The sequence below is a fragment of the Orcinus orca genome, chromosome 8 (assembly GCF_937001465.1).
Source record: "Orcinus orca chromosome 8, mOrcOrc1.1, whole genome shotgun sequence".
In the NCBI taxonomy this organism is placed as follows: Eukaryota; Metazoa; Chordata; class Mammalia; order Artiodactyla; family Delphinidae; genus Orcinus; species Orcinus orca.
In genome coordinates this window covers 70,710,843-70,734,405 of record NC_064566.1, presented here as the reverse complement: position 1 = coordinate 70,734,405, position 23,563 = coordinate 70,710,843, and the positions used below count along the sequence as shown (strand labels likewise).

The 23,563-nt window shown below is 42.8% G+C and overlaps 2 protein-coding genes across 3 annotated transcripts in view; one reads left to right on the top strand and one right to left on the bottom strand.

The window, feature by feature from the left end:
* Positions 1–3,650: 3,650 nt before the first annotated feature.
* LOC117199758 (uncharacterized) lies at positions 3,651–22,851 on the bottom strand. Its single transcript, XM_049713832.1, has 7 exons — positions 22,848–22,851; positions 22,177–22,292; positions 20,230–22,132; positions 9,673–9,805; positions 9,105–9,158; positions 5,009–5,406; positions 3,651–4,592 (listed from the first exon to the last, which is right to left on the bottom strand). The coding sequence occupies exons 1-3, from the start codon at positions 22,849–22,851 to the stop codon at positions 21,584–21,586; spliced, it is 669 nt and encodes a 222-aa protein (XP_049569789.1). The 3' UTR covers positions 3,651–4,592; positions 5,009–5,406; positions 9,105–9,158; positions 9,673–9,805; positions 20,230–21,583.
* SESN3 (sestrin 3) overlaps positions 22,034–23,563 on the top strand; it is a 73,805-nt gene continuing 72,275 nt past the window's right edge. For both annotated transcript variants that reach the window (XM_004265458.4, XM_033420341.2), the window contains exon 1: positions 22,034–22,172. In XM_004265458.4, coding sequence (XP_004265506.1) covers positions 22,095–22,172 — 78 coding nt within the window. In that variant the 5' untranslated portion in view covers positions 22,034–22,094. The remainder of the gene's footprint in view (positions 22,173–23,563) is intronic.

Genomic DNA, 23,563 nt, shown 5'->3' with positions numbered 1-23,563 from the left:
TGGGGCTGACATACCCTGCCCATGAAATTGCAGGATTAGTTATGTGCAGAAGGGGTTACACATCTCTTTTCTCCAGATTTCACTGCATCACTTGCAGAATCTCTAGGATAAACGAAAGACACTGAAAACTTCTATGAAATATCAGGAAATGTTCCAGAAAGCAAAGGGTATGATACTGTGGCACCGACTCTGGGGAATGAATGTGAGGCCTTATTACTGACCCGTGTAGAGCTAAACTGGCCACAGACCTGGGAAAGGTCTGCAGGGCTAAACTCTATATTTCAATCCTTGAAGTGTATCAAATAGCCTGGCTGTTTCTGCAAATTCATAAAAAGTTATGCAGGCTAAGTCACTGAATAAAGTGTGTATTGAGTGCCCACCATATGCAATACACTGTGCTTGCTGTTGGGAATATGGTGCTGAACAAAACAGCAGTCCCGTAATGATGGTCAGAGAGGTAACAAAATTAAAATACAATGTTACAAATACTGTGACACAGGTATTCACAGGTGCTGTAGGTTCCCATAAATAGTGCACTTTAGCTACAAGATAGAGAGATTCTTCCCAGGAAAAAATACTATAAGGTGCCCAAGATGTATTGATTAATCAGTCAATAATCACCCCGAAGGGAAACTCTGTTACTACCATGCTAAGAGGCTTAAGGTCCCTCTGACACCTGTCACCAATTTTCAATGTAGGGTCTTAAGTTTTCTTAAAAAGAGGACATATTCATCAGATGGGCATGTGGCATAAAGTTGGGAGAGAGAGCTAGAAAACTGATGACCAAAGCAAGATTCAAAAAGATATCGCAGGTTGGGAGGATGGCCTGAAACCAAGAAAAAATGTGAAATTTTGTATAAAAATATACATAAGAACAGAAAGAGGGAAAACTGGCTCAGAAGCAGCCTATGTGGGAAGACTTAGGGAATGATTAACTGGAAGTTCTTCTTGGTCTGACTGTAAGCTTCTTTAACAAAGCAAAACATCATTACTAAACTATGGTATCCTTGAGGGCAGGAATCACATCTTAAATATTGAATACCCCTCCCTTGCCTTGCATAGGACCTAATACAGAGTGTGAGCTCCGTAAAACTTTCTTAAATGGAGTCAAAACTAAAGAGCCCAAAGTAGTAGACTCCACGAACGAATGGACTTTGGTCAGAACCATCAGGAAAGACTATCAGCTCTCCCCCCATGTACCACCTTCCTGATACCGCTCTGGGCTTTCTCCTCCTAGTTTCTTCTTGCAATAAAAATCAGAATCCTCTGCATGATTGACGAGTTGACCCCATCTCCCACCTGACCTCCAGCCCCACCTCACAGGACCTTCCTCTATCCTCACATGCCGCTCCAGCACTTTTCATTCCTCCAAGGCCCCAGTGGCCCTTCCAGCCTGGTCTCTGATGGGAGATTCCACCCCACCCCCTCATACATATACACACGTGTTCCACTTGCTTCTCCTGGTTCACCCTGGCTTTTCACTGTAACCTATGCAGGGAAACCTCCCCTGAGCCCCCAGCCCTGGGCATGTCCAAGTTCCTGATATGTCCCCTTTCTAGCACTTATCACCATCATCATCCAATGCTGACCATGGAATTCTTGTTTCAGATCTGCCTCCCATGCAAAAGTGTGAACTCCATGATGGTGCAGACCTCAGCTGTCTTGTGTCTTCACCACTAAATCTCAGGTACCAAGAGCAGTATTTCTCAAGCTTTAATGTGCCTATGAATGAATGAATGACCTGGCGGATCTTGTTAAGCTGCGGATTCTGATCCAGTAGGTCTGGGGTGGGGACCGAGAACCTGCTTTTCTTCCAAGTGATGCTGATGCTACGGGTCCTCTGAATCACTTTGAGTAGCCGAGTCTTACAGCACAGCTTGTCCCTGTGTCCTCACTGCCTTTAATCCATCCCCTTCTTTCCATCCTTACAGCTATTGCCTTAATGGAATCCTTTTGCATCTCTTATCCAGATGACCTTATCTCCCAGCTGTTCTTCCTGCCTCAGTTTCCTAGAGGTCCAACGCCTGGATCTTACACCTTCAAAGTGTCTTTCTAATACGTAAACCCATCATGTTGTCCCTCTTCTTTAAAAACTTTAGAGATTCCCTGTCACCTTGTAGGAAAAAAGTCTAAGCTCCTCAGTATGGCATTCAAGACTCTACCCTGCCTACCTTTCTGATCCTACCTCTTTTGTACCCCAATCTCATATCCCACACTCCTGACCTATCAAGGCCTTTGCAGTTCCATGGACTCACTAGGCGGTTTCATTCCTCCCTACCTTTGCTCAGGCTGCTGACTCTTCCAGAAATACCCTCCCCCAGCTCCATCTGCCTGTCAGAAGTCCACACTTATACTCTGAATTACCTCCCCTTGGTAGGAAGCATTTCCAAGGATTCCCCTCTCCAAGGAGAACTGGCAGCTCCCTCATTTTCTTACCAGGTCCAAGCTCGTACTGCTCACCACATGACAGGTCAATAAATTGAGAGACAATTTGTTGGGGCAAGGAGTAGGGACTTTATTTGGAAAGCCAGCAGGCCGAGAAGATGGTGGACTAGTGTCCCAAAGAACCATCTTCCCTGAGTTAAATTCAGGCTTCCTTAATACTAGAAGGAGAGGGGGTAAAGTCCTGGTTCCAGGATGTGTTAATTTCTTCTTTCCTGTAGCCATTTACAGGTGGGCCTGGTCAGGAGGTTTCCTGTGGGCTAAACAAAGGTATTTTAGCTTAACGCTCATTATATGGGAGGCAGGGTTCTCAGAGATGAGCTATTATGTATACCTTAAGCTACAGGCAACATCCCTTTAGTGATTAACTTGTAGCAAGAGCAACAGAATACGAAGGTTAAAGTAATTTGTTCTTCCCTATTACAATTTGGGTTTCACTGTAGCTGTCTATGCTGGACTATCTGATTTACAGAGCAGCCTCCTCCTTCTGGGCAGTGAGTCCTCTGAGCACAAACCTGTCTCCTTCATCCGTGTTACCCTTACACCTGGCACATGGGACACTTAAGTCATGTTTAACACATATGAATGGATGTTATCATGCTTTGCTCCAGATGCCGTATTTTAAAGGTGATGTTTGACACAGTGGAGTCCTCCTAAGGAGGGAACACCAGTACTGGTCCAGAATCCCCGTGACATGAGAAACAGTTCAAAGAACAGTCTAAAAGTAAATCCTGAAGAAAAGATGTGCCTGCACATTGTAGGTGCTCAATATTTATTGAACGGATGAACAAATGAGTCATAATAGCTCTCTTCATATGGAGCTGTCAGGTAGAAGAGAGCACACACGCATCCTGAGTTACCTGTAGCTCCCGAAGCTCCAACATTATATCTAAGGCAGAGATTTCGGTCCATTAAAATAATGAATTTCCTAACAAGACCAAGATGTACCAAACCGCACTTCCTCTAGGAGCCACCTAAATGATTTCTTTCTTTTACAAAGACAAAAACAAAGTAACACAACACATTCTCTGGACCAGTTAGAGTTATTTTTGTGGCAAATGACAGAAAAAAGTTAAGTTGTGGGTGATTTGTTGCCTCTAATGATGTATGTCCTCAGGACCCTCTCTCTCCTGCCCTCTTTCCCTTTATCTCCCCACTCCCCACGTTCTCCTCTGTTGGCTTCAGTGTAGAGACTCCACACACAGCTCCAGCTCACTTCTCCCCAAAGCAAAGAAAGGACACGCTCCTCTGACAGGACCAGCTGGAACTGTGGCTGGACAAAGCCCAGTGGCCCCGGAAGACGGTTCTCTGGTACACACAGGATCACCTACCAGGGTAGGACCCAGTGTACCTGGGGGAGGAGAATAAGATGGGACTGAGGGTGAAGGAGGGGGCAATTTCCTAGACTAACACTGGCTAAGAGTTACCCGAAGTAAAAATAAAAGCTGGAGGACAAAAACAGCACTTAGCCACCGAGGCCTGAACACTTGTCCCTATTCCAGAACTTATAACTGCATTCAGTATTACATTTTCCCATAATATACTTTCAGCTGACAAACACTGGTTATTAAAAATTCCTGAGCAATTCAACCCACATTTTACTAACCTAAAAAGATTTCACTATTCTATAACATAGACTAGAAGACTTTTTCTGAGTTGACTTTCTTTATTCATTTCTTCAAAAAAAACGTTGTTACTGTATTGAGGATACAATGAGTAGGAAAACTGTCCTCATGAAGGCTGTAATCTCGCAGAGAAGGCAGCCAAGTAAAATGACAATCACAAAGCAGGTGACAAGTACTTTAAGAAAATAACTCGTCTCCATATTGTGGTATTGAGATAGAAAAAGATAAAGCGAAAGTTTCATCACACTCCTTTATGACCAAACATCGTTTTCTTTGTTAGCACGACTAGCTGCCTCTCTGAGTTAGGATGTCAGCTGGCAGAAATGTTATTTTGGCTGAAGTAATCTCAATGTTTCCCCGGCATAGCAGCAGAAGAAAAGGGATCTTCTTGCTTGGAGCGCTCAGTTTCAAAGCTGGAAGAACTCATGGATGTAACATTGCAGTCGTTGGAAATCAGCACCTTCAGAGCACAAAAAGCAACTGATCACTTCACATGAAATCGGCAGCTCCTATCAGTGGCTGGGTCTATAAAGAATAAAAAAAGGAGGAAGTGAGGAGATTAGCAATGTCTTGATTCCCACACCATTTAATCCCTTGTGCCACCCATACTTCCCACTTAGTCATCAGTTTCACTTATTTTTCTCAGATTGATGTTTTGAACTTCTATCATGATCCCACAAACTATATGACCTCTCAGATGTCACCTTGGCTGTGGACATCCTTTTCTCTGTCCATAGTGACATGGCATACTACTCGTCTTTCAGAATCTGCAGTAGGTGAAAAGGTTTGGGTGATACCCTTTTCTCAGGCAGAGAATAACAACATTTTCTTTTACTTGCCGCTCCAGCCTTGATCATATATTTCAGGTTATTTAGGTTTTGAGTGATGGCAGTGGTTGCTGAATTACAAAGCTCATCAGAATTCTGATCTCTGCTTCTCACCTTGCTTTTAAAAATTTTCCTGACGCTTATGAAAATCTTAGTTGCTGTTGTTAAGTAGCAACTGTGTTAACACTGAGTTAAAGAGACATCTAAAATAACTGCTCTGGATTCTTTTGCTATCCCTTCTGCAGGAGGCACAGATGTGGTGCACTCAGGTGATCGAAGAGGCAATGGGTTCCATTGTAATTGCTGTGGGCCCAGCTGGGCTGACATTTTAATTTCTGTCTCTTTTGTGGCTCCCGTTATCCTGGGGGCCAAGGTAAGAACGTGTCTGGAATCACAATTTGTGGAAGGTTAGTGAAATTCTGGAACAGGGCCAGGACCATTCAGTGCTTGGGATGGATTTCTTGGAGTCTCTCCAAATGTATGGGTTGTCCATTAGTGCCACGTGGCCAGACCTGAGTTTAGAATAGAGAGTTAAGACAAAATTACGCTTACTGCAGCCTGGTTGTACAATGGAAAAGAACAGAACGGAGATGAGTGGTCTGGAGAGAGTTGCTTCAGTGCTTTAGAAAGCTAGCTCCACAGAGGAATGCTCCCTGGGTGTATAAAGGGTTTAGGGTGCTTAGAAAGCAGTTCTTAAATAAATATAAAAGATGAATTACAGGGAAAGTAATGGCTAAGACTGAAAAGGCTCTGGTTTGGGGAAAATGTTCTGTCTCCCAAAAAGAAGGTAGTTCTATGTAATGAATAAAAGCATGGCATTCTGGTTCAGCCTGGGTGGGTGTCCCAGCTTCACCAGTTATCAGCTGTAAGACTTTGAGAAAGTTAACTTCTCAGAAAAGCAGCAGTCTTGTGAAGTTACGGTTAAATGAGGTAAGACGTATAAAGTGTTTCAGCATAATGCCTGACACATAGAAAGTGTTATTTCAAGCCTTATAAGGAGACAATCTAAAATGTTGTAATCCAGTGGCTTGTAAGGTTTTGGGGTCTCAAACTACCTTGGGAATTTGATGAAAACTATGGATCCTTGTTCCTCAGGGGAAAAAATGCACATATATAAAATTTTTATGCACGGTTTTAGGGAACTCAGATATACAAGGAAGTACAACCCTACACTCCAGGTTAAGATTTTTTGTTCTAGGGCTACACTCATTCCCAAAAGAGACTAAAGACGTCAGTTTTATTTGTTTTTTATATTTTTTGATGATTTATAATTGTAGTCTCAACTTTTTCGAATTGGAGGGAATTTTATCTAGTCTGAAGCCCCCTTGACCCCTGCTTTTTAGGAATAATAATATTAAGGTCCTAGGAAAACTTGGTGCTTCAGATAAACAGGGAATTCTTTATCAATTTCACATTTCTATAATTAAAAAGCTTAATTTTCTCTTTATCAGCTACCCTTCATGTTCAAGATGCTCCTTAAAATTTAGTATACTTCTACTCCATTCTTAGTCCTGTTCTCTGAAATATATTTACAGCCCTCAGAAGCTCACGTTCATTCAAAGCCCATGGTATTTACAACGATCTTTTCTTTCCCTTGTGTATATTAATTAGCATATTAAAATCGACTCTGCTATACCTGTTTGATATTGTGCTATTTGGTGGAGAAGAGCCTTGCTGAAATGCGGTACTAGAGTAACAATTCCATCGGGTGGGAATTCAAATTAACAAAGACTTATCGGGCACCTACAATGGGACAGGCTCCATTCTGTGCACCTGGGATGCATGAATGAAAGGAACTCAGACAGAGATGTGTGCCCTCAGGGAGCCTACAGTCTACAACGAACATGATCTTTGCTTTTGGAAGGATTTGGCTGGGGTTGAGATTCTGTGCGTGGGCAGGACCAGAGCTAACCTGAAAGGTTATTATCTACATGAATGTCACCCACGCCTCCATCACTGTTCCTCAAGGATACTTACCTTCATTTGTTTCAACAATAGCTGACTCAGCACGGGCAGCACAAAACACAGAATGGCCAAAGTGTGCCTGGGCAAATCCCACCATCCCTTCCCCCTGGCCAGAGCATGAACTACATCAAGCAGCAAATAGGCCATGCTTAGGTAAGTCATCTCTAGGCTTTCCACTGCAAAAATAGTTTAAGCTCTTCTCCTTTGCTTCCTGGAAACTTTGGGTGACTTTTGAGGGGAATGTGAACAAGAGAGCAAAGGTACTGGGGTTGGTAGTTTGCTCTAGTGAGAAGGGAGCAGAAAGTAGGGCTGATGATACGGGAAAGAGTCAGATGAAATAAAAGGGATGGGAGATTGGAACATGAAAAGTTGGAAGTAGGTCAGATAAGTGACATGCCAAAGGCAAGAGACATTAAAAGCCTCTGAAAAATCATGTGATCTTGTTGAATCTGCTTCTGGAGAAGCAGAGGTGACACGAAGTTGGTGTAGCTAACATGTCACTGGGACCCATGGGCTCTGAGGAAGCCACCTAATCTCACTCTGAAATAGGGTAGAATGATGTCAATGAAGCCCCGAAGATAAAGAGCAAATAGAACCAAGCTGAGGGGGCGCGGAGCTGGCAGGTGGAGCTAGAGCCGCTCTTCACCCCCAGGTCGTTGTCCTGTCTTGGGGCTCAGATGGCTGGTCTTCACTCTGAAGATACTTTGGGCAGCTCCAGGGCTACAGAAATTAGGCCACCGACACACCCAAGCATCTGCCTTCCCTTTGCTTTTTCCACCTAGAAAAATCTTACCGCTCCTTGTTACCCTCCACATCTAGAACCTTATCCTCGTCTGGCTAAATCTACTCCTTAGTTCTTTGAAAAAGGGGAGAAAATCTTATTGATGCTCTCAGGAGGATCCAACTCAGACTTTGCTTCAGGCCCTTTTTACCTGAGATGTCACTGCACAAGCAACTAAGAACTATAGTGAAAAAGCAAAAATTATGTTCATGACATCTGAGGAAGGCGAAATCAACCTAAATGAGTTACATCATTTGTTCAAGAGAACAAAATCATTGTCTTATGACGTGGTAATGCGGTGACTTCTTTCTCGTGCACTCAGAATCTTCAAGCCGCAATATTTTTGTCAGATGAATTGCTTATCTCTTCTTCCAGTGAATGCTATGATAGACAACAGTATAAATATCCTGTGTCCTGGGCCCTTGGTTTTGTAAACAATCATGAAATAAATAAGGCATTTTCCCTGATGACCAGGGCAGACTCATAAATAGGTTTCTATAAACAGAGGGCAATTGTAAAAGGCAAAGAGGAAAGAATCCATGGCTTGGTCCATGCTTTATATATCCTGCCCATTACACCTCCCAGAAGACCCTCTCAGCCCAGACCTATATTTAAAAAAAAAAAAAAAAAAAGACCTATTTATAGTATGGTTAAGTTCTTCTAGAGTCATACAGAATACATGAGGTATATTATCTTTTGTGATTTTGTCCATCTCCCTAAAGATAGTTACCTCCTGTAGAGTAAAACTGAGAATCATCAGCTATTAGCTAGTAGGCAAAGCTCTTGATGGCAAGAGCCAACGCACTCTATCTTAGGACTCCAGCTCTTAAATGGGATAATACGTCCCGTTCATTAACTGGCAAACTGCAGTTCTTCAGCTAAAAGCTTAAGGAATGGGACTTCCCTGGTGGTGCAGTGATTAAGAATCCTCCTGCCAGTGCAGGTGACATGGATTCGATCCCTGGACCGGGAAGATCCCACATGCCATGGAGCAACTAAGCACGTGCGCCACAACTACTGAGCCCACGCGCTGCAACTACTGAAGCCTGTGCACCTAGAGCCTGTGCTCCACAAGAGAAGCCACTGCAATTAGGAAGAGACCCACACACCGGAACGAAGAATAGCCCCTGCTCGACACAACTGGAGAAAGCCCGTGTGCAGCAATGAAGACCCAACAAAGCCAAAAATAAATAAATAATTAATTAAAAAAAAAAAACAAGGAATGATTATGACTCACTATCTCTAGCTTAGCAAAAAAGAATTTGTTGGGAATTCCCTGGCAGTCCAGTGGTTAGGACTCCACTGCGCTTCCAAAAGCAGGGGGCTCCAGTTCAATCCCTGGTCGAGGAACTACGAAGAACTAAGATCCTGCAAGCTGTGAGGCACGGCCAAAAAAAAAAAAGAATTTGTTGAGAGCAGGACACATAAAGGCATATATCCATGCGTGTGGACGCATACACTCACCTAATACGCGTGAGAGCCCAAGTCCCAGAGAAGATGGTCCTTCTTCATCTTCATCTAGAGAGAGGTTACAATGGGGGTTACATTGTGGTCATTTAATTTCTCCAGACACTTAGGTTCTTCATTTTCCCACAGGCTCTCTGACACAGAATTCTCTATCTTGTAATGTGATTGAACAGACTAACTAAAAGAAGACCAAAATGTACTTTGTGAACACAAGTGCAATAAAGATGCTTTGATGATCAACCTTGCATGTTATCAAGTACTTGAGGCCCTTGTAAATCAAAACAAACAGTGGTAAATGGCATCAGGGAACCCAAAATATTAAAATTCAAGTAAATTTCAATTGCTACTGAACAAATATATTATTGTTGTATGAAAAATTTAAAAAATAATAATAACTAACATTTATTGAGTGCTCATAATAGGAGGAACACTGTTCTATGCACTTTACAGAAATTTTTTCATTTAATCCTCAAAAAACCCTACAAAGTAAGTACTAAAAAATGAAATTTGAAGAGTTTTTGAACAGCAACTTGATTATACAATACCGAGATAGAAAAAATTTCACCTGTACAGAGTTCTTAGGTAATACATTTCAGGTCACAGCTGAAGTTCCACTTGTGTAATATATTTCCATTTGTTTCCATTCCTCAGCATTCCAATTCCCCATAGACATGTGACTCTCTAGATGTTCATGTCTTCTTGAAGAAAGAGAAAATGAAAAGCGACAGGCCTTGAGTATACAGAAATAACTGTAGAGTTATTGCATCAACAGCAAGTCCAACACGACCACAACCCTTCTAGTATGGCCCAGGGAGAAGCACCACTTCCTTTAATTTCCCATCCACAAAGTTTCCAAAGTTGTGGCAAAAACAATCCTCACTGGTCAGGTGAAGTACCTCCTTTATTTTCCAAGGTCTTAGCAAATCCTAAGAACTATTTTACCTACAAGATAGAGAATGGGTTCAAGGGTGGCTGAGCTCAGAATAAGCCCAATATAAATGAGAGAGAGAGAGAGAAGGAGAAGGGGAAAGGGAAGAAGAAGAAGGAGAAGGAGAAGAAGGAGAAGAAGGAGGAGAAGGAGGAGAAGAAGAAGAAGAAAGAAGAAGAAGAAGAGGGAGGAGGAGGAGGAGAAGGAGAAGGAGAAGAAGAAGAAGGAGGAGGAGGAGGAGGAGGAGGAGGGAGGAGGAGGAGGAGGAGGAGGTGGGAGGAGGAGGAGGAGGAGGAGAAGGAGTAGGAGACAGAGAAGGAGGAGAAGAAGGAGAAGAATGAGAAGGAGAAGGAGAAGAAGGAGAAGGAGAAGAAGGAAAAGAAGTAGAAGAAGGAGAATAAGAAGAAGAAGGAGAAGGAGAAGAAGGAGAAGAAGGAGAAGAAGGAGAGGGAGGAGGAGGAGGGGGAAGGGAGGGCGGAAGAAGGAGAAAGAGGGAAAGAGGGAAGGGGAGAGGGAAGGAAGGGAGGAAGGAGGGGAGAGAGAGACTTAGAAAGGGAAGGAAAAGCAGCGGCTCCTGCAGAGACAAGGCATGTGAGGCACAGGAATGGAAACCAAGAATATTCCAGATCTGTTCTGGTTAGCTGAGTTGAGCTCCTCCAAGGCTAGTGATTGGCCCTACGGAAACAGATCACTTGTTGAGGCACATTCCTCACCTGGCAAGTTGAGTCAAATTAAAGCATTTATACCTGTTCATATTTATATGCCTGGTCCCCTTTGTATTTCATAAAGACCACCACAGTGATCTTTAACCTGCCAACTGACACAAAGCTGCCCTTATTCACTTTATCTTTTTCTTGACTAACTACTTAGTTCTTGGAAACATTCAAGGACATTTAACTTTGACTTCTGTTTTTACTTTTTAAAAAAATCTTTTTTGGTTCAAAAACTCTAGAAAATCATTAAACTGGGCCAGCAGGCATGAGGTCTGAATGAAGGATAAAGGGTGGAGAGGGAGAAAGCCTTTTGTCTCTCAAAGTTTTCTTCACAGGCAGTTGCTCACATAGACACATTAGAATCACTTTGACATTAAACTTGGAGAGAAGCAGTTCGGCTAATAGATTACTGATCTCCATTCTCCAACTGGGAACACAAAATGTTCTAAAAAGTTTGAGAGCAGACTTTTTAATGAAACGTATGCTTAATGAAACGTAAAAGTTTTCTATGTGCAAAAAATCAAAATGCGGTTTTCTGGCTCAGCGCATTCCAGTTCTTTCTTTCGAATGTCTGACTTTTCACATCCATTTACTAATGAGAACTAAGAGTAATACTTCATATCTGTAAGTGCTTGACATGTAAGGGAAGGAAGACGGTTTTAGTCTCTTTTGATTGAAAGAAACAGGCGCACTCAAGTTACTTCACAAAATTAGTGGTGGACGGAGATTCAGATAGGGGAACGGGCGGTTACAGGGATACATGGCAGGGACCAGAACTGGAAACACCCGGGATCGAAGGCACTTCTAAATACAAGTGTCTTAGTGTCTTCGCCTTCTTTCTGTGCATTGTCTCTATGCTTCTTTTCCAACCAGCTTCCTCAGCCTTTACTCTCTCTCTGTTCTGCCCCTTCATAGTTTTAGCGTCCATATGGTTCATGGCACCCTCTCACAATCTGACTTTGCTGCCAGCTGGCCTGGTGCCTTAGTTTCCAATTGCTGAATTTCCCAGAAAGGCAACTGATCGGCCCAGATCATCATTTTAAGCTAGTCCATCCAGATGGCTGGCCAGGTCACAGAATGTCTGTCTTCCAGCAAGCTTCTACCCCTTGGTCCACTCATCTGAGACAAGGGGCAAACACACAGTATAGAGCACCACTGTGTAGAATGAGGCCACAAGCAGAAAGGTTTCCTTAGAGGAGAATCTGGATGGGACAGGTTGAGATAAATATCTCTAGTTCGCTGGCAGATTATGTGGAAACCAGTTCATTCACCTTCTTTCTTAGAGGAGCTAATCTCAGCCAATCACAATGGACCCAGATCATCCTTGATACAGCATGTAAGAGGAGCATTGGCAACTTCTTTCCTCTCCCCTCTCCCTCAACTTTATCTCCATTACATCCATCACTTTACCTTCATGACTAACCAAGTGCCTAGGAATCATCAGACTTATATATCAAAACATTTGGCATTTCAACTTAAAGTGTCAACAAAAGAATTTTTCACATCCCAGGATCATTTAGTTTTATTTTAGAGTAACATGCCAGTGGGCAATAAAATATTAGAATAGGGAATAATGCGTATTTCTTTTCCTACTCCCATAGCATTTATCTCAGTAGGAATCCGACTACTGGAGGTGCCCACACTGTATTTGGTGGATGTTGGGAGATCTAAGTCAGTGGACCTCACAGTTTGGTAACCTATCACAGAGAATTAGTTCAAAGAATATTTACAATATTCTGAATGTACAATGCCAAGGCAGGACTGAATAATACTATAAACACTGGCATCGAGCAAATCTGGGTTCAAATCTCAAATGTCTTGTAATAACTGTGACTTTGACCAAACTTTTAATCCCTATAAATCATTTGAAAAATGGAGATAATAATAACCATTTCATAGGCATCTTATAAATATTAGGTAAGGTAATGTATATAGGATATTGCAAAATGACTGGTACATAGTAAGCTTTCAGTAAGTGATAGTGGTTGCTTTTATCACTATATCTATTATGATTATAGTATCATTACCATGGATGTTGTGGGGATTAGAGAAAATAGGTTAGAGACATGAGGATTACCTTCAAATACTTTAGAGTCTTAAGAGAGATAAAATAGATGTACCTCTTAGAAATGGTGCCTACATTTGACTTGCACGTGCACGGATGGAACTCATCATGGTGGTGGCCTGAGTGAGAACTGTCAAGTGTGAAATAATGATGTTAAATGATATTCTTTAATCTGGAAAAAGAAGTTAAATAGGGATAGTGCCTCTTAGAAAAAGAAAGGAGGATGGCTTCCAGCATAAAAGTTTGTCTACTGTACTGTAAGAAGTCAGGATTCATAGGAGTTTTATAACTGGAACAGGAACTATATTAAAAGGAGAATTGAAACAACAAGATGAGAGTTGCAGATGGAAAGGACCTACTGGCTGGAATATGGGGGAGTCACTGTCAGAAACAGTGGACACCCCGCCACTTGGGTTTCCATTTTACTTCCTCAGGGAGGCCTGGACCAGGTTAGATTCCCCTGCTCTATGTTCCCTTCCTGTGTTTTCCCTACTATAATACTCATTACATATTGGCATTACTTGTTTGAAGTCCATCTTCTCTGCTAGATTATCTGTTCTGTAAGACCCTGACTCTCATGTTTATCACTTTATCTCCATGGCTAGCCAAGAGCCTGGCATGTGGTAAGTACTCCACAGACATATGTTGAGGAAATTAATGTGTGACTGCAGGAATGAATTGAGTAATGAACATGGAATTAAAAGGTGATCTCATTATATACTCTTCTGTATTGTTCTCTAGTATTTATAAGGGTTAATCCTATCCTCCTGTTGACATTGTAAATTGCATGGAGACACAGCAAGAATTCTGTATCATGTGTCTCCATCACTACCACTAAGGCATCCAGTTACAGGCATAAATGCTCAAAGGAGCTTTCTGAGTTCTTTGCTAATAATTCTCTTACCCTCTATTCTCCATTTTCTATTTATCTTCTACACCAATGCAGAGATTATACCCCAGTCTCACTATTAGATTATAAACTTATCTTTTGTTATTTTTTGTCGCCAGGACTTACTACTTGCTGAGGGTCCAATAAATAAATGAGCAAATAAAAAACTATCTGTACAGCATGTATTTCACAGCATACTCTTCCAAAGTTGCAGCCTTCCAGAATCTTACAAGATGCTATTGTGATTCCAAGCTTGCAGCTCATGTGGGAATGCCAACATTTTATCTTTGAAATTGCTGTGTTTGTTACATTTATATAATTGTTGGAAGTTGCTTCTTGCGAACAAGGCAAATTTTACCTTTGCATGAAAATCATTTTACAGTTTTAAGACAACTTGGGAACTTCATTTGGTAAAAATATGTGTACTCACTTTCCAGTTAACAAACTCTAATACATCCAACCATTTCATCTAACAAGGTTTTTCAAGCACCTCCTCTTAGGTTCCAAGTACTTGAAATACTCAGATGAATAAGACTCATCCCTGAAGATGCTCCAAGTCTGTATGTAATTGTCACTTTCAGAAGGTCTGAAAGTGGAAGTATAGACTGTTTCCTTCTAAAGGTCCCTTCAATCCCACCTTGGTTCTACATGTTGATTTCCTGCAAATCCTTCACAATAGAATACTATGTCATCTAAGATACCCGAGTCTAAAAATTATAACTCTTCTGTGCTCTTAATTGGATCGTACTCCCAAACTCCTTCACTCTCATGTGGATTTTTGTTTTATTCATCCACTTTCTTTTCTAACACCCAGACAGCCAGCATATTTCACAATGATCTTTCCTTAAAATATATAAAATTATTTCTCTATCTCAGTTTCCTTACATCTGAAAGAAGGATACTGAGAACTGGGGAGAGTGAATTTAGATGATCAAGGAGACGAACAGACTCACAGAAGAAATAAGGGAACAAAGGAAAACCAAGGCAACTTTGGGGATTTTTGAGACTAGAGTTACTTTTACTTTCTCCGTGCTTACTTGCAGAATTCTCCTACTTCTCCTATCTTACTAATCCTGCTTGCACTAGATTCTCATGGAAATCCTAAGACAAAACAAATTCACAGAATTTTAGAGCTTGGAAAGGTCTTTGCAATTCTCAGACACGGATTAACCACAAATTTAATAAAATTTAAAATTTAGTGTCCATCACTAGCACTGGCCCCTTCTAAGGCCCTTGGAGAGGCCAGAGCAATGTGTTCACGTGGTCATATTCTTAATTAAATTTCAAAAGCAAGCTATTTTAACCATTATTGGTAAAGACCACAGTCTCTTTTCACTCAAGTTACCTCTTTCAAACTCTCCTTCATGCTGGAAGCATTGGGAAGCCATGTGTATTTTTGTTATTCTGGCTAAGGGAAAGTTAAGATGCAGACACCTTTAGCTTGGGTTTGGTGGGTTGTAGAGAGAGAGCAAGATCACAGTCATTTCAGTGTGTGGTTGCTGTTTTGAGTTGTCCCAACGTAAGAATGGGTTCTAGGAATATTTCTATCGGCAACCGGGCCAATTCACATACATCAGATCACAAAGATGTAGGTTGGAGGACGTTTCATGGTGCCTAACTATCCTAGGGCACTCGACTAGAGAAAAAAATTGAATTACCTTTCTATTTTCTCCATAGAAGATAACATTTCAAAAATCATTGTCATATGAAGAGGAAATCAAAATATACTGCCCAAAATATGTAGGGAAAAAAGTAATACAGGGTTGTGTCAGGTAGTTAATTAATAGAGATTTGTTATTTATTTGGATTTTGTGATGTTTATAGTATTTTCAACTTTTTAAAGTTTATTGATTCTATTGATGATTTTAAACAAGTATTTGCTTTCATAAATAATTTTGCATCCATAGTTTTATATTCTTTTATTAAGTAAGGTCCCCACATTATATAAGCTTCAATTTTCCTACAATCTGGATTTGGCCCTGACCCTACTTAATCACCCTTCCACATTTAATAGATAAGAGAACTGAGACCCAAAATCACATCGTTTACAGCACTACTGAACTAAACCCTGGATCCTCTGACTTTCTGTCCATTGCTATTTCTACTACCCTACATTACCTTTTGAGAAGTACCTTGAAAATCAAAGATCTTCACAGAAAAAAAAGAAACAAATAAAAAAGATCTCCTGACCACTGTATATAATAATAGTAAATATTTATATAGCATTTCTTATATGCGAGGCATTGTTTTACATGTTAATCTTCAAAACAACTCTATGTCTAAGCTAATATCAATATCCTCTTTTCAGATGACAAAAATCAAGACATAGAACAGTTAAGTAACTAGACCAAGGTCACACAGTATGTAGAGAACATAACATCCTTTGTATTGTGGCAGCTAGCAGCAAACATTTTCTGAGGGCTTGCAATGTTCTAGTCACTTTGCTGAACACTACAGTGCATTAATCTCATTCAATCTTCACAATCACCCTTTGAGGAGGTAGCATTATTACTCGGTCTTACAGATGAGGAAACTGAAGCCTAAAGACGGTAAGTAACTTGCCCAAGGCCATATATCTAGTAAGGGGCAAAGTCAGTGCTCAAATCCATACCTGACTAGGAAGAAACACTCTCATGGTCCTTCTACTATTGCCACATTCCCCTTGGTCCCTTTCTCCTAAAGCTACAATTAGAATGGGGATGCGGGCAGACTTAGAATAAGGAGTGGGGTGAAGAGTGTAAAGGACATAATAGTCCCTTCTTAGACAACTGTCCTTCCCATTTTGTACACACACATGCACACACACACACACACACACACACACGTGTCAGGGTACCTAGCTATCCATCATGATATTCCTTTTTAAATATATTTTTTTATTGAAGTATAGTTGATTTACATATCATGATAATCTTTACATCTGACCCCTTTCCTCAACGTTTGCTATAGCCAAGAGATGACGTTTCTTTTCAATTCATATTCTATAATAAAGTTAAGAGGGACAGTCAGCAGATCAGTAATTTAGGTATTTAGGTGCTGGAGAAAGTTTATAGAGGTGGCGAATCCTTACAAGGATCAAGAAGATAATGTAAATAAAGTGGCAAAATAGAACCCCAAAGAGTGACAGAGATGTTGGTAAACTAGAAAGTGCATGTCCAAACCCAAAGAGCAGGTACTGGGTTCCAGTAGATGGTTGCCATGTGGCAGTATGAGTCCAGTGTGATCACATCTGACAAATTTTCAGGAGACGCCGGAAATCTAGAGTTGGGGGTGGGGGGCAAAATATCCTAAATTATAAATATTTAAAGTAATTCAATGTTTAAAAAGCACTGTGCTGGCTAACATCCTGCAGGCCAAACAAATAGCAACAAACCCACGTCTGAGGGCCTCGCTCGCCTTTGCAGTCTGCTTTACATGGGGTTAAATGCAGGAAACTCTGAAATAGGAAGTTAGAGGAGAAAGCCGACAAAAATTTGGATGTTGGTGGAATATTTGTTCTTTGAAAAATGAGCTTTAGTAAGAATAATTTTCTCAGTGGAGGTGGGCGATGGAGGGGGTGGGACGGGAATGGGCACTCAAGCAGTGGCCTTTTTGGATCAGATCCTCATAATTTCTCCTTTGGAGTAGTATTGGTCTTGGACCGCAGGAATCTAATTAACAGCTCAAAGGGAGCAATCAATTTATAATTGTGTGAAGTACAAATTCCTTTGTGCACAAAACAAATTACAATATTTGCAAATTTGTAAATAATGCAGTACTTTCCCTGAAATCCAAAGGCTTTGGGTGCTCCCAGGGGAAAGAAAAAGAAGTCTGAGGAGGCAAAACGTTAGAAAATGACCTATTGTCTCAAGAAATGGAATTTAAAAAATATCTTAAGTAATTGATTTTTTTCAATCGAATCCTTATTTAGGAACTATAAAGGGGCCTGTTCTTAGGTCAGTAGAATGAGAATATCTAGAGAAATAAACAGTTTCAAGTCCAAAAGTCACAGCACGTTACTAACAGGGTATCTTCTTTCAAAAGCACCGAGCATAAAAATGTGCCTCAGCCCTCCCTCCCTACACCCTTGGTTTGTGGTAGGAAGTTTCATTTTATAAAAGAGATAGCAAGTCCCGGTTATGATCATTATGTACAATGTCAGAGAAGGAATTGGTGACAGATAAGCACACGAATCCAATCTCTCTGCTTTGCAAAATAGTTGTTTTGAGCCATTCAATTCACAAATATGTACTGGGATCCTTTTATAAGTTCCTGTAGCTGTTATTAGAGATTCAAAAGAGATGTTCTAGAAGAACTTATGGTGTACTGAGGAAAGTCAAAGTGAAAACTCCTTATTTTCTCCAAGATTTTTTAAGCACTTCTCTTCAAGTTGGTTGAGCTAGGAGTTGGGAGTGGATAAGTGAATGGAGTCCATCCCTGCCCTTCAGGGGTTCACCAGTCTAATGAGAACATAGAATTTGAACCAATCATTTCAGTATTGAGCTTGATGCTAAGGAAGAGCTACAGGAAAGCACTTTGGATGCTTTGGCAAGTGCTTATTTCTACCGGGAGATCTTTCAAAGAGAAAGAGATGGAGGGCATTCGAAGTAGAGTTAAGTGGACTATTGACTGGCCTTCTATAGGAGGATGACAGATCAGATTTGTGCTTTCAAATGATTCTCTCCCCTGTGCTCTTATTCACTGTGAGTTGGTTGCAAATTGGTTAAACCTTTCCACAAAATCTTTTAGCAAATTGCATCAAAAGCCTTAAAACATATTCATATCCTTTAGGTTAGAAATTCCATATCTAGGAATAAAAGATGCTGCCAGAAACTTATATATGAGGAAGCTTATCAGAGCATTATTATTTATAATCATGAGAAGCTGGAAACAACCTACATGTTCCATAGTGGAGTAATGGTTAAATAATTTACGGTACATCCAAGCCATGTGATTTTATGCACAACTAGGAAAAAAAAGTCACATTGAAAAAAAATAGTTCAAAACAAGCAAAAACTATTTTTAAATGATGTGAAATGTTTCGTGAAGTGTCATTCTCATTTTGTAATTAAAAAATTAAGAAGTAGTGCTCCACATTGGTTGTTAATTTTCACCCAGATCTTACTTTCCTAAAGTTCTTTCTTGTTTTAGATCAACCAGACAACAAAAGGGGCGGAGTTTTTCCTTGCTCTGTACAAAGTTCAAAGAATGGGCTTTTGTTTCCTTCCCTCTTAACTAACAATGTGATCCAGGATTTGCAAGTCACTTATTCTCTAAGTTACAGTCTCCTTCTGGTATCCAGGCTAGCTGGGAAAGAAAGGGAGGTCAGGTGAGGAATGGAAGAGAAAGGAAGTGTCCAGAAGTTGAACATTACCGTGAGAGGGGAGAAGAAGGATGATGGGACTGAGGGTGTGAGAACCAGAAGAAAGAGTGGTCATTGTGTATTGAGAATGAGTTACTGGATTGGAGATTTCAGGGGTGGGACACAGACACATATACCGTGGTTCAATAGAAGAAATGTTACAGTGCAGTACATGGTTGACTGCCAAATAAATGACAGTATAGACAATGTTACAACAGTTTGGAGGATTTGGTGGAGAGGGCCATCATTTGGTCACATACATGTATATGACCATGGATCAATGAAGAGATTCCTCTAAAACCTCCTTTTAGCAATTTTTGTTAGACGGTATAACTGTATAGGGCTGGCCTCTCTTGGCCTCCCTCTTGAGAGATTTAGTTATGGAAGAACTTAAAGGACTGCACTGTGAAAGAATTTTAGCTATTAAATAGAAGGAAAGGATATAAAAAGTATATGATAGAAAATAATTTGAAGTTAAAATACTGTTTGAGAAAACTCAGTCTCTGCACAAAAATTCACTTCATCCTTCAATTTCTCCTTTCCTTTAAAATGTATTCACATAAAATCTGCTTTACAAGCCAGGAACATAACTCAAGATATTTACCATTAAATGGGGACACCTATGTGTTTCAGTTCTTAGGACAACTGAGACTTCCTTTCTCCCTGGATTTCTTGGTTCTCTGCGTTGAAGTGTACGTAGTAATTTCTCCCTTTGCTGAATCTTCTTGCTTTTACAGTTTCTTCTAACTGCATGTTATACACCTTCCCCATGCCATTGCTATTCTAGGCTCTATAAATCTGCACAGCACCAAGAGAACTTTAGCTATCACTAGTTAAATGGATCAACACATTTACCCAACCACATAACTTAGACCCTTTGGGGGTTTTCCAGTCTATTTTAATCTATTTAAACCTGACACTGGCAGATTTCCATTTCCTTTGTTCCTTGTGTAGACTTGGTTTATGCCTGTTGGTCTCTAAAAGGGACAGAGAGGAGGCAGCTGTCGAAAAATGAGGAGATTGGCAGTTTTAACCACACAATTTGGTCTAATAGCTTTGATATGCTAAACTTGCTAGCTCCTCCAAGTGTACCTTTCTGATTTTGCATCACAACACTACACTGAATCCCTAAGGAAACCAGGGTAGTTTTTTAAAAAGAAAGGGAAGAAAAGAAAGAAATGCAAACCAGTGAAACCGTTCTTTTAAACCATCTCCACAGATTCATTCTGCCAACTGCAGGCCTTCACAAATCCTCGTACACCAGAGACCTTTAAAAAAAAGAGAAGCAGAGAATACCGATCGTGTTCTCAACAGCGAAAACAGGTGATGTCATAACGCACAGTCCTATGTGGTCCCGGCCAAGGCCGGGTGGGGAGCTGGGGCGCCAGTGCGCACGGAGCTCCGCGCCAGTGGGCAGAGCAAGTTATCTCCGGGGTCCGGAGGACACCGGTGAGGACCGGGCACCAATCAGGTTCTCGCTCGGAGCCTGCCTTTGTTCTCACTGGGGAGCAGGTTTCGGGGCGTCTCGCGCCGTCGGTAACCAGCATTCGACTAGCATGCGCGCTGCTAGCTCCTCGGGAGACCTCGCTCCCCCACTCGCCTGTCCCCCACACCCTGCCAGCCTGAGCTTTCCCCAATTACATCTGCCTTCTCTCCCCAGAGCGTGAACGCCAAAATCCTAAATCCATTCTTAGCTTCGGAAGAGGCAGGTCCAGCCCAACAGTTTTAAATGGCAATTTGTTCTCTGAACCTTCGCTCCCAGGCAGAGCTCCATGCTCTGCGTTTATCTAACCAGCTACCTCAGAAGGACTTTTGGGTGGAAGACAACCCTGTCTCTTTGGCCTTTTCGTGTTGGACAAATAAAGGAATTTTCGTTGCTGAGAGACTGCGAGAAGGGGCTTTAGATGCAGGAGGAAACCACTCACCCACAGGTTTTGTGTCTTTTCTTCCCTCTAACTCGATTATTGGTGCAAATATACTTAAACATCTATCCCCTACCCGCTGCCGAAGCCTCAGGTAACTGGTCTTTTGCAAAACAGGGCTCACGATAAATGATGCATAAAGTTCTTTGAGATCCTTGGATGCAAAGTGCTATGTGATTGCAGTCTTCTTTACAGCTAAGATTTTGGTTAAGAGAAAGCCTAACCACTGCCCTGACGGTAAGGACGTTTTAGCTCCCCCCACCCCCATCCTCTTTCTCAAGAAATCAGGAAATATTTAGCTCAGTCTTAGACCCACTAGCGAGCTCTAGCTCCCAGTTATTTATCTCATTCCCTCACCATTTCTGCAGAGACCTAGAGCAGGGGCTGTGCCTTGTCTTAGGGGAGGGGCTGGACTTCACGGGGTTATTTGCATATGACACACCCCCTTCCTCCTATTGGTGGAGCAGCACACTGTATTCCCACCCACCCCACTACCTAACTAACCCGCCATCTCCCTTCAGTTCGGAGCCTCGGAGACAAACTTAACTTGCCCAGAGATTCAAGGCGTCTTCGGCCTCTCTGATTGGCCGGTGCAGCTCCCAGCCGGGCTCTAGTTGCTCATTGGCTGTGGGCTAGCGCCCGGGGGGCGTGGCTGGAGCGGTCCGATTGGCGGGAGGGGGCGGTGCCCGAGCGTGGAGGTGGTGAAGGTGGTGGGGAGGCGGGGGCGGGGCCGCACTGAGGCGCTGCGGCGGCGGCGGCGGCGGCGGCGGCGGCGGCGGCGGCGGCGGCGGCGGCAGCAGCGCGGCGGTGGCGGCTGCTCGTCCTAGCCTGGCGGGGGCGGGGGTCTGGAGGATGGGGGCGGGTGGAACAACGGGCCGGTGAGGAGCAGCCGCCACCGTCTCCGCCGTCGCTTCGGTAGCCGCCGCGGTGGTCGCTTCGGGCAGCCGTTCGCTCTCGGGGCGTCGCCTCCCATCCCGACATCCCGCCCGGAGGACGCTGAGGCTGAAGCGCGGCCGGCGGCTGGGGGACGGTCCGGCCCCTCAGCTGCGCGGGCGGCCGCAGTGACAGCCCGGCCCCAGCCCGCCGCCCGCCCTCGCCCTCGCCCTCGCCCTCGGTGCCCGCAGCCACGATGAACCGGGGCAGCAGCAGCCCGTCGGCCGCCGCCAACTACCTGCTCTGTACCAACTGCCGGAAAGTACTGCGGAAGGTACGGGCTCGGCCTGGGGTCCGGCCCGAAAAGGGCGCTTCCTGCCGGCCGCGGCTCGGGCTGCTCGGCCCCGGGGCGCACTCTTGGAGCAAGGCTCAAAGGGATCCCGGGGCACCTTCCCTACGCCGAGACCCAAAAAGGGGGCATGGGTTGAGAGTGGAGGGTTTAGCCTGCTGCTGCTTCTGATGTCTGCCGGGACAGACGCTAGTCCCCAGGGGTTGGGGATTTGGGGCCGCGGGGGGGGCGGGGGGACCTGTGGTCTGTTCCTCCGTTCACCTCCTTACCTTGCCACCCCCGGCCTGCTCCCAGGGCGGAGGGAGGGACGGACCTGTTCGATCCTTCTCCCAGTGCTCTTGATGGAGGTCGGTGTGAAATCAGAACTGCTTGGTCTGGTCCAGAGGAACCTGGCTCCCTCTTTGCTGTGCCTAACTCTTGCGGGTGTTGTTTTTGTTTATTCGGTTGCTTCTGCCTTCCTTGCACGCTTTCCCCGAACACTCCCTTTTTACATTCTTTGGATGGTCGTCTTGTGGCTGCAGTTCGATCCTGAAAGGAACTGGTAAAGCAGCTTGAACTTTATGCCCATGGGAAATGCTATTCGACGTTACAGTTTCTCAAGCTGGGGTTGGGGGAGGTGGAGACTGAGGTGGACGTGAGTTATCCCTTTTTAGCACTTACTCATCCTCAGCCCCCCGGTGTTGCTCCAGAAAAATCAGACGCACAATCAGCTTATTGCTTCCCAGAGTGACTGATAGAAAGTTTACTCCAGTATTGTTTAGCTTACTTGGCTTAGTCGCTCCGTTAAGGGGGGTGGGGTGAGGGGGCTGTGAAAAGATGTCGTTTTAGACCGAGAAAAGCTTTTAATCAGACTTTAACAGCCGCCACTGGGTAATATTATAATCAGTTTATTCTTCTCGAGACTCTATTTTTACATTTCATTAAGTGGAAACAGTAGTTGAGGTGCTTCTGTTTGTCCAGTACAAATGAATTAAAATTGCTGAGCTGTGCAAATGCGTCGGGACTGAAAGACTAAGATGAATACTGCACCGTTTTTAGTCAATTTCTCTAAATACAGTTCAATTGGGATTGTTCTTTATATATTAAAAAAAGAAAGAAAGAAAGAAAGAAAGCATGTAAGTAAGCAAGCTCAAATATTTGCGCTCTTTGTCCAAAAACTGTTTTTCTTCCTCTGTGGGTCAGGCCAAGTGCCAATCAAAGTTGTTTTTCAAGCCTCTTTTCCCTGCAGTAGGGCTGCTGCTTCCCCCCCCGGCCCCCCCCATTTTATTTGAGAGCACGAAGAAAGCAAAGGGGTTGCATATTTGAAGTTAATCAAACAGTGAAATATGCCTTAAATTGTGTTTATCGGATATGTTTTTCTTGAAACAGATTTTTAT